Source organism: Myodes glareolus, chromosome 3 (genome assembly GCF_982192425.1).
Source record: "Myodes glareolus chromosome 3, mMyoGla1.1, whole genome shotgun sequence".
NCBI classification, from domain to species: Eukaryota; Metazoa; Chordata; class Mammalia; order Rodentia; family Cricetidae; genus Myodes; species Myodes glareolus.
In genome coordinates, this window is record NC_142028.1 from 28,482,688 (window position 1) to 28,498,498 (window position 15,811).

Sequence of the window (15,811 nt, forward strand, 5' to 3'; positions counted from 1 at the left end):
GAAGGGAGAAATGGTGAATGTCATCAAAATACATTGTCTGAAATTCTGAAAGACTTAATAAGAAGAAGAATCATAAAAAATAATATAGAGCAATTTTTAAAGATTTCTGCTTTTATTTTATGTGTATTGGTGCTTTGCCTGAATATATGTCTATGTACCAGATGCATGCAGTGCTGGCAAAAGTAAGAAGAGGGCATCCGATGCCCTGGAACAGGAGTTCAGAGAGTTGTGAGCCGAACCCAGAACCTTTGCAAGAAAAGCCAGTGCTCTTAACCACTGAGCCATCTCTCTAGGTCCTAGAACAATTTTTGTAGTATGATTTATCTTGGTATGAAAAAATGGGAGAAATTAAATATAGAAACAAGTGTATTAGTCACTTTTTTATTTCTGTGATAAAAACACTGTGACAATGACAATTCACCAAAGGAACAGTCTATTTTAGAATCATAGTTCCAGAGGGTTAGAACTGTTAATCCAATTGTGGGCCTTTGTGAGTTAATATCTTCCAACAATTTTTGAAAATTATTAAGCGTTCCTAATTGATCTCTCCTGATTTGTACTTTCCTTGGTTGAAATTTTTATAAACCTAGCTTATATCCTAGGTAATTTATAGAATCTCTTCTGTATTTTTTTCAGGAACAATTTGTAACCCCCCAAAAAGCAAAATTCTCTTCACATCATCAAACAGTTTTTCTAAGGTATCTGAGTATGAATCAACTAGTAAGATATCATCTCTATAAAGGTAAATTAAAGATTAATGGAACCATTTATGAATTATTTCCAATGGTTGTTCTACTAAATATTGGCAGAGGGTTGTGCTGTTTAACATTCCTTGTGGAAGAATTTTCCACTGATATCTTTTAACAAGATGAGAATTATTATAAGGAGGCATTTTGAAGGCCAAATTTTTCCCTGTCCTGATCTTGTAAAAGTATAGTAAAAAAGCACTTTTAAACCAGTCACTATAATAGACCATTCTCTAGGTACTAAAGAAGGCAAGGGATTTTCAGGCTATAAAGAATCCATTGACTGGATCACCGGATCACCTTATTAATAGCTCTTAGATCCATTGCCATTCTCTATTTTCCAGATTTCTTTTTAATGATATGTATAGGAGAATTCCAAGGACTGGTTTGTCAGTTAACCGTTTTAAAGGCAGGGTTGATGGTATCCTTGAAAGACCACCAGCTGCTGTGCCCTGTTATGTTCAATCTGAATGGTTTGTGACTGTTCTTGACAATACCTTTTAATATTTCTCTCAAAAGCATTCTTTATTTTATGGTTTGTTTCTGAGATTGGAGGAATGTTAATCTGTGTTTTCAACTGTTGAAACAAATCACATCCCCATAAATTCATTGCTATCTTAGCCACATGTGGCTTTAATTTTCCTACCAGTCCTTCTATCCCTGTACCTTTGACCGACCTTGCACTTTGTTTTACCTGACACAAAGTTCCAATCCCTAGAAGCTGAATATTTTGCTCCTGAAGAGGCCAATCTGGATACCAAGATGTTGGTAAAATTACTAAGTAAAACTTGATTGATCAGAAAAGTGGCAGAGAAGCAACTAGGGACTCTTTCTCTCTCTCTCTCTCTTCCTCTCTCTCTCTCTCTCTCTCTCTCTCTCTCTCTCTCTCTCTCTCTCTCTCTCCCACTCCCTACTACTTCCTGTGTCTCTGTATATATCCTGGGTCCTCCAAAACCTCTATGCTATAATTTTGGTCAGTCAGTAGCTAGCTAGCTCCTCCCTCAATTCAAAATAAACTTTACTGGTAGTCTCGGGAGTCTCCAAGGGTGACCAAAATATCCCACAAGAGAGTGTACTCAAAATTGGGGTCTTTTTGAAGCTTCAAAGTCCATCCCCCAGTGACATACTTCCTTCATCAAAGTCACACCTCCTAAATTCTCCCCAAACAGCCACTAATTGGGGACCAAGGTGAAACATTGTTGGAGTTTCTGTCCTGCCCAGTTCCCCACAGCCCACAAGCCCCTAAGTAAACTCACAGAGATCTCTATAAGTTATAAAGCTGATTGGCCCATTAGGTCAGGCTACTTATTAGCTAACTCTCACATCTTGATTAACCCATTTTTTCTGATCTATGTTAGCCATGTGGCTCAGTACCTTTTTCAGTGGGGGCTGATCACATACTGCTGCTTCAGTGGTTTGGACATGAGTGGGAGGAATCAGCTTCCTTCTCCCCAGAATTCTCCTGCTCTCCTTGCATCATATCCACTTCCTGTCTGGTTTTCCCGCCTACACCTCTTGCCTGGCCAATCAGCATTTATTTAAAACATGATTGACAGGATACAGACAATTCTCCCACAGCACCAAGGATGCTTGAACACCTGGGACTTAAAGGGGACATCTCCCTCAAACCACCACAGCATGTGAGAAGTTGGAGAAGCAGCTGAGTACGTTCTAAGAGCACTTTCTGCACAATCATGAGGACCAGAATTTGGATCCTAGCTCCACATAAACAGCTGGGCATAGCCCGGCCGCATGCTTGTAATCCTAGCCAGATGCAGGTTCAGTGACAGATCCCAGCTCAGGGTGAGTAGACAGTGGTAGAGCCAAACACCTGACACCCAACATTTTCACCCCATCTCTTCAAGTACCCTCATAAGCACACACAGCTGTACATACACACAGATACACGTGTACCTCTCACTCTTAATTTTAAAGATAGATCAGTGATGCTGGGGAGTTGAGAACATTCATTGCTCTTATAGAGGACCTGAGTCCACTTCCCAGCATCTTCACTCATCAGCTCACAACTACCTGTAACTCCATTCCCGTGGGTATCTGGTGCCCTCTTCTGGCCCTCTTGGGCACTTGCACTCACATGCACAAACACACAGATGCCCACAAATATTCAGAATTAAAATTTAGATAAATCTAGGATCTGGAAAGATGTCTTAGCAGTTAAGAGCACTGGCTACTCTTGCAGAAGACTGGGATTCAATTCCCAGCATCTATATGGTAGCTCACAGCTCTATAAGTCTAGGTACAACTATAACTATAGTCTATAACTCCATGGGAGCCAATGCCTCCTTCTGTACTCTGTGGACTCCCAATATAAAAGTGGTGCACAGACATACATGCAGACAAAACAATCAAACACATGAAAGATTTTAAAAGGCTGCATGTAGTTCCGTTCACGTCTCTCAGCACCGGGCAGCCTGCAGAACAACCCACATACAACCTCCCACCATCCACAGTAGATCCGCGTAGAGTAGTAGGCAAAAAAAAAAAAGATTTAAAAAGATTAAATAAAATAAATCTTGAAACAAAACTGTCTCAGAAACTTTAGTTTTCACTTTAATCCTTCTAATTTAATGTTTGACCATGGTAATGAGTTGTCTCAACAATACATATTTATTGTGAATATATATGTACATGTATGAATATCCAACATATTACAATACTATTTTTGTATGCCTTCTGAATACCTTCATTATTTAATGTTTTCAGATACTGAGGGAGAAAAATATACACACAAAAAAAAATATGTAATGAAACTGTGTACATTGTATATGGGCATAAAAACAAACTCTGTTCAGTGGAAGGTCAAGCCATAAAATCACACAGCAATTATGTTACATCTTGTTCAAAACTACTTTTAAAAAAATGTATTTGTGTTAGGCGGTGGTGGAACACGCCTCTAATCCCAGCACTTGCGAGGCAGAGGCAGGTGAATCTCTGTGAGTTTGAGGTCAGCCTGGTCTACAAGAGCTAGTTCCAGGACAGTCTCCAAAGCTACAGAGAAACACTGTCTTTTTGAAAAACAAATTCAAAAAAAAAAAGTATTTGTGCCAGGCAGTGGTGGCACATGCCTTTAATCCCAGCACTCAGGAGGCAGAAGTAGATGGATCTCTGCGAGTTTGAGACTAGCTTGGTCTTCACAGCCAAGGCAATACAGAGAAACCCTGTTTCAAAAAACTAATGTGTATACATATATAATATTTATTATATATGTTGCATTTAAGAAAAAAAGAATTGAACACTAACTTATTAAAAGTGGCTATTCTAGAAGCAGAGTAGGAAATAAAATCTTTCATATTTTCATCCTTTTTCTTTATACTTTCGTATTATCTCAACTTATTTTTATATGTCCATACTATTTTAAGTAGATAAAAAATAGTAGAAATAATTTAAAGGATATTATACAACTCTCGCCTCTTTTTTTTTAAAGATTTTCTGACTCAGTCATCCCAGACTATTTGATAGCAAACAAAGAATGGAGCAAAGTTGTTGTGTGAATAAATCGATCGGTGTTTACTGGAGCTTTTGTCACAGAAGACTATCTGTATTGAAATACATTCTATGTCGTTCCCTATAGAGAACCAAAATCAGCTTCAGTTGCATATACGAGAATGATAGGGGGAAGTCTTCATCTACCTGTCTGAGTAGGTATCTCACTTTGTAGCTCATGCTACCTGGAACGTGTGATCCTCCTGCCTCAGCATCCCAAGTGCCTGACATCCCAAGTGCCTGCTTTACAGATGTGGGCCACCATGCCGGATGGATGGGAAAGGATTCTTTGCAACAGGAATGTTCTTGTGACTTTGCCTTCACCTGGTGAAAACAGCCTGGTGCCTGCAGGCTAGGCCACTGGAGCAGGCTGTGTTCTCACTTACCCTTGCCTCCGGCACAGCTTCTTCATTCTCAGCACCTGTCACCTGCCTGTGCACTCAAGCCCTGTAATCATTTAGGGCTTGTTTAGGCCTCACTTTTCCCAGACTGCCCCACCCCCATGAATATATCCACACCCATTGCATTCCATGTTATTTCTACTTGTATGCAAAGTCTGCTTGTATTACAGGGGTGTGTGTGTGTGTGTGTGTGTGTGTGTGTGTGTGTGTGTGTGTGTAAATCTGCAGAGATTAGAATACAGTTTAATTCATTCTGATTCTGGTATAGCCTAGTTTATTACCCACATATCAAACATTAAAGAGATACTATTTGAGATTAATTAAATGCATTTTTACAGCATTTCTTGTCAACCCACCCATCCAACTCAGACATCTTTTTTTGTTAAATGAGTTCTTACTTGTTCTTTAACAAATGCATATGTATGCAATGTATCTTGATCATAGCAACTTTCATTCCCCACCACCACCCACATACATACTTTTTGTTCCTGTGCTGGGGATTAAACACAGGGGCCTGAAACATACTAGACAAGTGGTCACTGTTCTTCTACATTACTAGACCTTTAATTCCTTTTTATTTTGAGATAAGGCCTTGATAACTTTGACTCAGTAGTTAAGACTTCAGTTCCCAGCACCCATGGGGTTACTCACATCATCACTCCAATTCCAGGGGATCTGATATCCTCTTCTGGCCTCCATGGGTACAAGGCTTGCAGTGTGTGTGTGTGTGTGTGTGTGTGTGTGTGTGTGTGTGTGTGTATTATAACATTATATATATATGCACGCACACACACATACATGAAGACAAAACTCTTACACATAAAACAAATAAATAAATCTTTTAAACCCCTCACTCTGTGGGACTGGAGAGATGGCTCAGTGGTTAAAAACACTTTTTTACTCTGGCAGAGGACCCTCAGTTCCCAGCATGCACATGAGACTCCAGTTCCAAGGGATCTAGCATCCTCTTCTGGCTTCTGTGAGCACCCATACACATATGGCACACACATACATAAGAATAAAATAAAACAAATTTAAAAGGAAAAAAATAAAAATAAATAAAAACACCTCACTTCGTAGCCCAGGCAGGCCTGCCTGGAAATTTCTCGCCTCCAGCCTCGCATGGAGAAGCGAGGATGCCAGGCTCCTGCAGAGACTGCCTGCATTCCACTCCCCGCTTCTGTCCTTCTGCTTTTCTTATCTAAAGCGCCTAAGTTTAAGACGTGACTCAGACAGGCCCTTCCTGTGAAGTCAGATAGCAGTCTATCTGATCCTGAGTTCCCTCTACCGTGGGGAAAGAAAGTGCTCAGCAACTTGCCCGATGTACTTCATGACCTCATTCAGTCAAGTGTGGGGACCAGACAGGAGTTGTTGGTGACCAGCAGATCAGCACTGGAGCCCTCTGATTCCATCTCCGTGTGTTTGGTAAGAAAACCTAGATGACCCTGATACCTTGGGCTTTGTTCAGCCTGCTATACTACTTATGTACAGTGGTTCCAAGTTCATTATCTTCTGTTTCTTTCTTGTCCTAAGATTTTTATTTTTAGGGAGTCTTAACCGTGTAGTCTTGGTGATCCGGAACTCACTACACAGACTAGACTAGACTTAAACTCACGGAGATGTAGATCCTATCTCTGCCTCCTGAGTGCTGGGATTAAAGATGAGCACCATCATACCCAACTCTTGCCCTAGGTTTTATTTCTCCTGTCTTATCCCTATGTCTACTTTCTTTTTCTAAATCCTATTCCTTCTGTTTATCTTTGCTTTTAATATTTTCATTCTGAAAATAATGGATATTTATGTCATTCGCTTCCTTTCATAAAATGACTGTTTCTTCTGGTCTCTGACTCTGTTCCCATTAGTCTTGCTTCTCCAACCACTGTCCACAGGTCCACACATCACGTATATGGATATGCATATGGATATACCTGTATGAGGATTCCCGTTCTCTCTCTCTGCTAAATTTCTCTTCAGTTCTTTGAGCCCTTCCCTGGTGCTGCTGGTCCTATCATCCCATAATTAGTATTTGATTTGGGAATCTGCTTTTCTTTACTCATCATAGGTAAATTTCAGGTTCAGGATTTTAGAGATCTTTTTAATTACTACTGGCTAGCTCAATACTAAAGTCTTAAAAAATAACTAATAATCTTACATATAGAAGGTGTTTTTGTTTCGGGAGGGTTTTGTGTAAATATGAACTGTGATCTTGCAGTGATGTCTTTTTAAGGCCTGACTTGCATACACTTTCAAAGCAGATAACTTGTGATATTTAAACGATAGCTCACAGATCTAGGACCTTGCTCAGATCGGGACCTTGCTCTTTTCACGTCTGTTCTTTCAGTTGCACCGCCCACTTTCTTATCAAGACCGCAGTTTCTCAGCGATGTGATCCTTGCGGTAAAAAGAACATTGGCCTGTAGTTATTGGATGGAGCGAGCACCTGTGACTCTTTCCTGCTGTGACCCTGTGAGGGCCACACAGTCCCCTGAGTTTCAGCATCAAAAACTGCAAAGTGAAGAGGCATGATTTCTGTGTGCTCGTTTGTCCCTGGCAATCTTTGACTGCTTTCCTCTCGGTATCTTATGAATCTGTGCATTAACGTTGGGAGGGGACAATAGATCAGCTCTCTTGCCGTTCACATTAGGGACTAGTGGGATTTGGGGATCTGAGTAGAAAAAGACAGATAGGAAGATGGGAATCATTTCTCCTTTTTGCATTTTGTTGACTCATTATTTTAACTTCTGCTTATCGGGTAAGACTTTGTGGCAAACTTTGTCAAGCTCAGCAGAATATTTCCAAATATCTGAACTTCCGCTTTTAAAAAAAAAAGTAAAGTGCTATTACATCCAGTAATAATTGGGAACTTAGAAACAAAACAGAAATAAAAAGTGATAATATAGGAATTAAGAAAGCTGTCTAGGTAAAAATGAAAAGGCTCAGAACTGAAATTTGAAATGCAGTTGAAAGCGAACAAGTTGAAACCTGGAAAGCAAGCAATCTCCTGGTCATGGTGGTACATGCCTTGGGAGTCCAACGCCTGGTAGGTTAAAGCAGAAGTTCTCCAGCTGGTGGCCAGCCTGGGCTATACAGTCAGGCGAACAGACATTTATAAATAGGTCTTATCAAGGTCATCACACAGTTTAGGGTCACGATTACAGCACAAGATAAAATATGCCACCTCATAGAGCATATCAGAAAAGATTCAACCACACACTCATGCTAGCAAGGAAGAGATAGAAGAATCTTCAAGAGATTATAAGAGAATATTTCAGATAAAACGCATAGAGGTTAGCCCTGAGGAGTAAGTATTTTAACGGTTAAAAATTCAGTGTAGAGAAAGGAAAAAAACCATACAAGGGATATAATTCTAAACAGAAATCATTAGCCTCCATTTAGGAAAATGAAATGGCATTGACTGGGAGGGCGTCACAGACCAGGAGTAGAGACAGCTAAGGACTGCATTGCGGAAGATAGAAAAATTGGTTTGAGTTTGAGTTCTCCATGCAATCTTAGCAGAGCAATAGGAACAGAAAACAAAATAAACACAAACCATGACGAAGACAGTTAAGTTTTGTGTTTTGGGGGGTTTTGTTTTTTGGGTTTTTTTGTTTGTTTGTTTGTTTTTTATTATTTTGTTTTGAGGCAGGGTTACTCTGTGGATTTGGAGCCTGTCCTGGAACTAGCTCTTGTAGACCAGGCTGGCCTCGAACTCACAGAAATCTGTCTGCCTCAGCCTCCTGAGTGCTGGGATTAAACGCGTGCACTACTACACCTGGCAAAAGTTGTTTAATGAGTAGAGAAATCTGGTTTTTATTAAATGAAAACATTCTGGAAATTAGTCGCAAAGAAACTAAGGTACTGCTGAATTGCATTATTTGAAGTAGTCAATTAAGATGGCAAATTTTATACTAAATGTGTATTTCATCAACATTGGTTTTTAAATATGTATGATATAATTGAATTTTATTAAATTTTGCTTTAAAAAAATTATTTTAAAGATTTATTTATGATGTATACAGTGTTCTGTCTACATGTATGCCTTGATTTTAAAATTTATATATGCACGAAAAGACAGATATAAGGAAGCTTGAGTATAAGCTAGCTGGAGTATGCTAAAACTGAGCCCCCAAGGTTGTTCTCTGACCTCTACGCATGTATGCATGCACGTGTGTGTGTGCGTGTGTGTGTGTGTGTGTGTGTGTACTAAATAAATGAAATGACAGTATGCAAAGTTTTTTAGGTTTATTTATTATGTATATAGTGTTCTGGTGCATGTATGCCTGCAGGCCAGAAAAGAGCACCAGGTATCATTATAGATGGTTGTGAGCCACCATGTGGTTGCTGGGAATTGAAGTCATGATCTTTGGAAAAGCAGGCAGTGCTCTTAATCTCTGAGCCATCTCTCCAGTCCCCAATATGCAGAGTTTAATTTTCATATGCTGTTGTCAGTGTGGGGAAGGTTTCTGAAGTTCTTTGATGACTTCAGATTACAGAGAGTCCACCTAGAAGTTTTTGTTTATTTGCTCATTTAAACATCTGTTCAGTTTTAGTAGTGGACACTGATGTAGCACAAATAATAAAAATATAGAGACAGATGTTGGGGTTCAACCTGAAGATCAGAGAAGCAAAGCAGCCAAGCCACTAGAGAGCCCTTACCTCTATGAAATCTTCAGACTGAAAGAGAGCTAGTTCCTGTCTCATCCTACCTTATATTCCTCTCTGGTGCTGAGATTAAAGGCATGCACCACCACTGCTCAGTTTCTATGGCTGCCTAGTATGACTATCAGGATTAAAGGTGTGTGCCACCACTGCCTGGCTATATGGCTGCCTAGTGTGGCTGCTGGTATTAAAAGTGTGTGTCACCACTGCCTGGCTGTATGGCTGACTAGTGTGGCTATTTTGTATTCTGATCTTCAGGCAAGTTTTATTTATTAAAATACAAATGAAATATCACTATGCACTGAGTGAAGACAGAAGCTGTGTGTCGGGAACCAGTCTCAACAAAATCACCTCTTGCCAGGGTAGGGGTTTGGGATTTAGTAATATTAGTAAAGAATATGAAGACACGTGTGAAAATAATAAAACAGAAAAACCATAGAATAGTACCAGGAGGGAAGGAGGGAGTTCCAGTGAATACTGAAAATCCTCGAGTCTAATTTTCCATACACATTTGTACCCCAATCACACAGGGGGAAGAAGACAAGGGCCTGCTTTAACATGATATAAACTAGAACCATCACTTGCTTCAATACTTTGAGATATCAAGTCATTATCATTCTGTTGTTTAGGCAGTGAACCCATCCTAGACCAAGTATCCTGAAGGCAGCCGCTCCCACGGTCAAACCTCCTGTTTCAAAAGAAGGAGCAGTGTGCTTGAATTTCCTGACCATTGGTCAGCGTGGAGTGGATCTAGCTGTATGGGCCATCTTATGTCAAAAGAACCAAGTAACCACATCCTGACTCAGGATGTACCCTGATTGCTGTTAACCATTGAGCAACTTCAAACTCTCTAACCTTCAGACAAGGTGGAAATAGGCTCACATTTTTGGGCCTCCACAGCTGTGGAAATGAGGAACAGAACATTATCACAACAGAGCTTGGTAGCGATTCCTGTCACAGCAGAACTCAGATGTCAGAGGCAGGAGGACCATGGGTTCCAGTCAGTTTACAACACGGTCAGTTGGGGAAGTCAGTCAGTTTGGGCAACATGGAGTCCAAGTGCCAGGAAGTCAAGGGGTGAGGCTGCAGCTCAGGAGCGGGCGCTGCCTGCCCAGGGGTGAGGCTGCAGCTCAGGAGCAGGCGCTGCCTGCCCAGGGGTGAGGCTGCAGCTCAGGAGCGCGCGCTACCCAGAGTGTGCAGGCCCTAGGCTTGAACTGCAGCAGTGGGATCAAAACAACAAAGAACAAAGGGGGGGATTTTTAGCTGATGTGAACCTTCCAAATGAAGTTATCTTTTTGATATGCATTTAAATCAATCTCATAGATTTTAAATTGCCTATCAGAGAATGCTGTTGAGTGCCTATTTTGGTGAAGGAATGCAAACCAGACTACTGAGAGCCTCTGCCATCGAGGGGGCGTGTATCACCACATAAGGCCTCCTAAGAATATTTATTTTAACAAAGTTACTATAAGCTTTAACATTTTCTTCATCTTTTTTTTGCAGATTTAGCAATGGAGTCTTTCTCTGCTGACACTAATTCAACTGACCCACACGTACCGCCTCCGTTTAAAGCCCAAGAGATCCTCTCCATGGTCATTCTCTGCCTCACTTGTCTACTAGGGCTGCCAGGCAACGGGCTGGTGCTGTGGGTGGCTGGCCTAAAGATGAAGCGGACCGTGAACACGGTTTGGTTTCTCCATCTCACGCTGGCCGATTTCCTCTGCTGCCTCTCCTTGCCCTTCTCCCTGGCTAACCTGATTCTCCGAGGCTACTGGCCCTATGGCTTGTTCCTATGCAAACTTATCCCATCCATCATCATCCTCAACATGGTTGCCAGTGTCTTCCTGCTTACGGCCATTAGCCTGGACCGCTGTCTGATGGTACACAAGCCAATCTGGTGTCAGAATCATCGAAATGTGAGAACAGCCTTCACCGTCTGTGGATGCGTTTGGGCGGTGGCCTTTGTGATGTGTGTACCAGTATTTATATACCGCGATCTACTCACTATAGACAATCACACCATGTGTGTCTATAATTTTGATTCCCACGAGAATTTTGATTATTGGGACTACATGTATAATATAGATCTACCAGAAAGCAATACTGACTACGCCACTGCTCAGCGAATAGGACAAATGGATGACAGATCAGAGCCTTCGTCTTTCCAAAAAAGTGATGACCGTCATACAGCTGTCACTGACCTCCAGCCACAAATATTCCAAAGATCTTCTGAAGATCCATTCCCTCTAGATTCAGCAAGACTGCCTAGTGAACAAGGCCACACCAGTGCAAACCAGCCCCGTGCGCTCACACCCACCGTCCCCAGTGGGCTTCCTGTGGAAGATCACAGAACCAACACACACAACGCCAGTGATTTTCTCTCTGCTCTTACAGGGCTTTCCACTACTGCTTCTAGCAGCGACGTACACCACCCTGAGCAGTCACAGGATTTCCAGGATGATCATTTCACTCAGTTCACGCACAGCAATCACAAGCCAACACCTCTGGTGGCAATAACCGTCACAAGGCTGGTGGTGGGCTTTCTGGTGCCCCTTTTCATCATGGTAGCTTGTTACAGCTTCATTGTCTTTCGAATGCGAAAATCCAACTTCACCAAGTCTCGGAGCAAAACCTTTCGGGTGGCCCTCGTGGTGGTGACTGTCTTTTTTGTCTGCTGGACTCCATACCATATTGTTGGAGTTCTATTGCTGATTGCTGACCCAGAAGCTCCTTTGATGGAAGCCGCGTTATCCTGGGACCACATTGCCATCGCTTTAGCATCTGCCAATAGTTGCTTCAACCCTTTCCTTTATGCCCTTTTGGGGAAGGACTTTAGGAAGAAAGCAAAACAGTCCATAAAGGGCGTTCTGGAGGCGGCCTTTAGTGAAGAGCTCACACACTCTACCAGCTGTACCCAGGACAAAGCCTCTTCAAGAAGAAACAATTTGAGTACAGATGTGTGAAGATGTGGCGTGGGAACCTAAGCAGGTGTTCCCAGGTGAACACTGCTAAGGGATGACACGGTGAGCAGGACACTTTGGACAGTCTGGTGGCTCTCAGAGAGAGGGCTCTGATTATTGACATCAGTATCACTTGGAAACTTATTAAAGATGCAAATTTTCAAGCCACATCCCAGACTTGTTGACTCAGAATCTCTGGTCCATGGGGACCAGTGTTTTAACAGGCCCTCTTGCTTCTGATTAATGTTAAGTTTTATAATCATTTGGCATGGTCTACTCCTATCCCTAAGTTGTGTGAGACAATAACTTAATAATCCGTTTTCCGTATTAATCTTTTTTTAGCATCATCTAAATCATCTTAGTTTGCATGAAAGGCTGCTTTTATTGTCCTGAGTGAAAGATAGTCCTTTATTGCATATCTGGTGATGTTGGTGGTGGTTTTAGTGGGGGGAAAATAAGACACAAAAAAGAAAAAGCCTACAAAAGCAAAGAGTGATGAGTTAAGAGACTGGAACAGAATAGAAAAGCACCACGTCTGCGACTCGAAGCATCCTCGGATAATTCCAGGTGCCCATGAGTACCCTAAAGGAGCATAGGTACGTGTGAACACTTTCCTATTGTGCAGTGCTCTGGAAGCTGTGGTTTGGAGCGCTCTCTTCCCTACGCATCCCACTTGTTCATAGAATCATCTTTCTCTTTTTGTTTCTTTGTTTTGTTTATCAAGACAAACTGTGTGACCCTGGCTGTCCTGGGACTATGGAGACCAGGCTGGCCTCGAACTCAGAGACCTGCCTGCTTCTGCTTCCCTGAGTGCTGAGATTAAAGGCGATGTCCCATTGCTTAAGTTCCTGAAGTCCCTTTACGTTTTCCATACAGGGTCTTGCCATCTCCTGCTGGGGATGGGGAATGCAGCACCCTGCCTGGCCCCCTTCTTAGTCTGCCACATTAGACTTAGTGCCTCACATAGAATAAAACAGTCTCCTAAAGATGCTTTTCTCCTCCTTCCAAACCCAAGTCTAACGGAAGGAGGAATGCACGAAAGGTGGAACTGGCATTCTTCAACTCGCCCCCAGGTCCCTGCACTCTGACGGCAACACCACAGAAAGGTTTGAAACACGAGTCTAGGGACCTCGTGTGCCAAACGTGCCAGGCACACTCCCTGTGGAATTCCTGGACCATGGTATTATAAATATATGCAGCCAACTTTAAAGGAACTAGTGAATGATGGAATGTAGGAGGCCTCTTTCTCCAATGCCCAGTAATACCTCTCTCCCTCTTATCTCAAGAGAGCATCTTTGCAAGAATGGTAGCTATTTATCCTGACATTTACCGTGATGTGCCTAAGTCATGCACTTACACCGCAGATTTTTGTAGATAAGATAAAAATGGTTGTTTCCATATTTTCATCCAACATCCCAGTGTTGATTAGTGAGTATTATACTTTAGTTTGTTCATGACCATCTGTTTTTCTTTTACTTTTATTGTTTGGGTTTGTTTCCTTTTGAGCCAAGGTCTCTCTGTGTAGCCCAGGCTAGCCCCAGACTCACAGGTCTCTTGTTACACACACATCCCCCCACAGCTGACTACACAATTTTCTTTTCAATGCATTTCAATAGCACCACTTTTCTTGTCCTTTCCGTTTTTATATTAACACACATTAACCCTCCATAGAAGATTCATGCGACTGACCCATATGACCCATACATGCACACAGCATTCACGCTTCCAGCCCAGACTCTACCTCACTGTTATTCCACTTTCTAGCTGACTTGATTTTTTTAGACAAGGTCTCAAGAATCCCAGCTGGCCTCAAAATTGCTATGCAACTCAAGAGAATTTTGAGCTTCCAATCTTCTTGCCTCCACCTCCACATGCAGGATGAAAGGCATGGACCACTATAACGTCTTATATGGTGCTGCGAATCAAAACCAGGGCTTCATGCATGATAATTAAGCATCCTACCAACTGAGGTGTTCCCCCAGCCTGCTCAGGTTGACATTTTGACTCTCCTATATGAGACTAGGTGGTACTTCTGTGTACACTTCATCTTCTTCCCATAATGTCCTCCAGTTCCATCCTTTGTGCTAAAAATAACAGGATTTTGCTTATCTTTACAGCGGAATGACATTGTATGTATGTAACATATTGCACCATCCACTCAACTGGTAACAGACACCAGGTTCTACATCTTACCTATTATACATAGCACTACACTAAACCTTTAAATTAACTTTAAAAAATTAGCAACTTCCACCATCTTCTATTCCTTTTTTTTTAAATGTACATTGGTGTTTTGCCTGCATGAGGGTGTCGGGTACCCTGAAACTGGAGTTACAGACAGTTGTGAGCTGCTGTGTGGGGACTGGGAGTTGAGCCTGGGTCCTCTGGAAGAGCAGCCAGTGCTCTTAACCGCTGAGCCATCTCTCCAGCCCCTGGTATTTCTATTCTTATGTGTATACTCTCACATGTTAAATCACTGAAAACTCAAGCTTGTTTGCACAAATAGGCTGACCCAAGATGGATGCGTTAACCTAGAGGCAGGAAACTGAACGTTATGTTAGTCTTGTAAAAACATTTGTCCGGTTGTCAAGGGAAGATTCTTAGGCTACAACTGTAAGTTTATATATTCCACAGGAATAAACACTTCTATCCACAAGGCTCTGGGGCTCACAGATCCTGCCCATTCACAGATCCTGCCCATAAAAATACACATTTTATCCTATGTGTATGAGCGTTTTGCCTGCATGTGTGTCTGGGTACCACCTGCAGGCCTGGTGCCCATGGAGGTTACAACAGGTGTCTGGTCCCTTAGAGCTAGAGTTACAGGCGGCTGTGAAGCATCATGTGGGTGCCGGGAACCAAATCCTGGCCCTCTGCAAGAGCAGAGAGTGCTCATAACAACTGAACCATTCCACTAGGCCCCACCTGCAGGCTCTTGGTGTGACACTTGACCTGGACTACAATGGCTAACTAAGCAGCAGACGGCTGTGACAGCAAGGCCAGGCTTCCGGTCCCCTAAGACTCTGAGTGTCCGGGTGTCAGGTCCTGGGTTACTGTAAAGGGCAGAGGGTGAATAATCTTGGCATAATGTGAAGACTGGAAGTATAGTAATTCTGGCAATAACTGACTTCTCCCCAGAGATCTGTTTACTTTCGGGTTGTACTCTGAACAAAGTTCTACAATTAGATACCCTCATTTCTGATTTTACAACTCTGATGAGAATCTTTACCTATTTGATACTCTCATCCCTAGAAAGTCTGAAACAAGGAGCCAACCTCTCCCTTATAGTATCCTGAATCTTTTTAAAAATTATGTAATACACAGAAAAAATAATAGACAACATATTTTGATCATATTCTCTCTTCCCCCAACTCCTTCAAGATCCCCCCACCTCCCTACCCACCCAACTTCATGTTCTTTCTCTCCAAAAAAAAAAAAAGGAAAAACAACAAAAGACAAAAATCAAAAAAGACACAGACTGAAAAAGGAAAATCATTAAGACAAAAAAAACACCACCAGGAGGTGGCGCACACCTTTAATG

General features: G+C 42.0%; 1 protein-coding gene across 2 annotated transcripts; it reads left to right on the plus strand.

The window, feature by feature from the left end:
- The first annotated feature begins 5,865 nt into the window (after nucleotides 1-5,865).
- Nucleotides 5,866-14,928, plus strand: C3ar1 (complement C3a receptor 1). 2 transcript variants are annotated; one of them, XM_048444286.3, is made up of 2 exons: nucleotides 5,866-6,076; nucleotides 10,814-14,928. In XM_048444286.3, exon 2 carries the CDS (start codon nucleotides 10,822-10,824, stop codon nucleotides 12,271-12,273), a length of 1,452 nt encoding a protein of 483 aa, XP_048300243.3. In that variant the 5' UTR covers nucleotides 5,866-6,076; nucleotides 10,814-10,821; the 3' UTR covers nucleotides 12,274-14,928. The 2 variants fall into 2 exon arrangements, with proteins under 2 accessions (XP_048300243.3, XP_085543206.2); XM_085687080.2 differs by lacking the exon at nucleotides 5,866-6,076 and adding an exon at nucleotides 7,596-7,691.
- The last annotated feature ends 883 nt before the right edge of the window (nucleotides 14,929-15,811 follow it).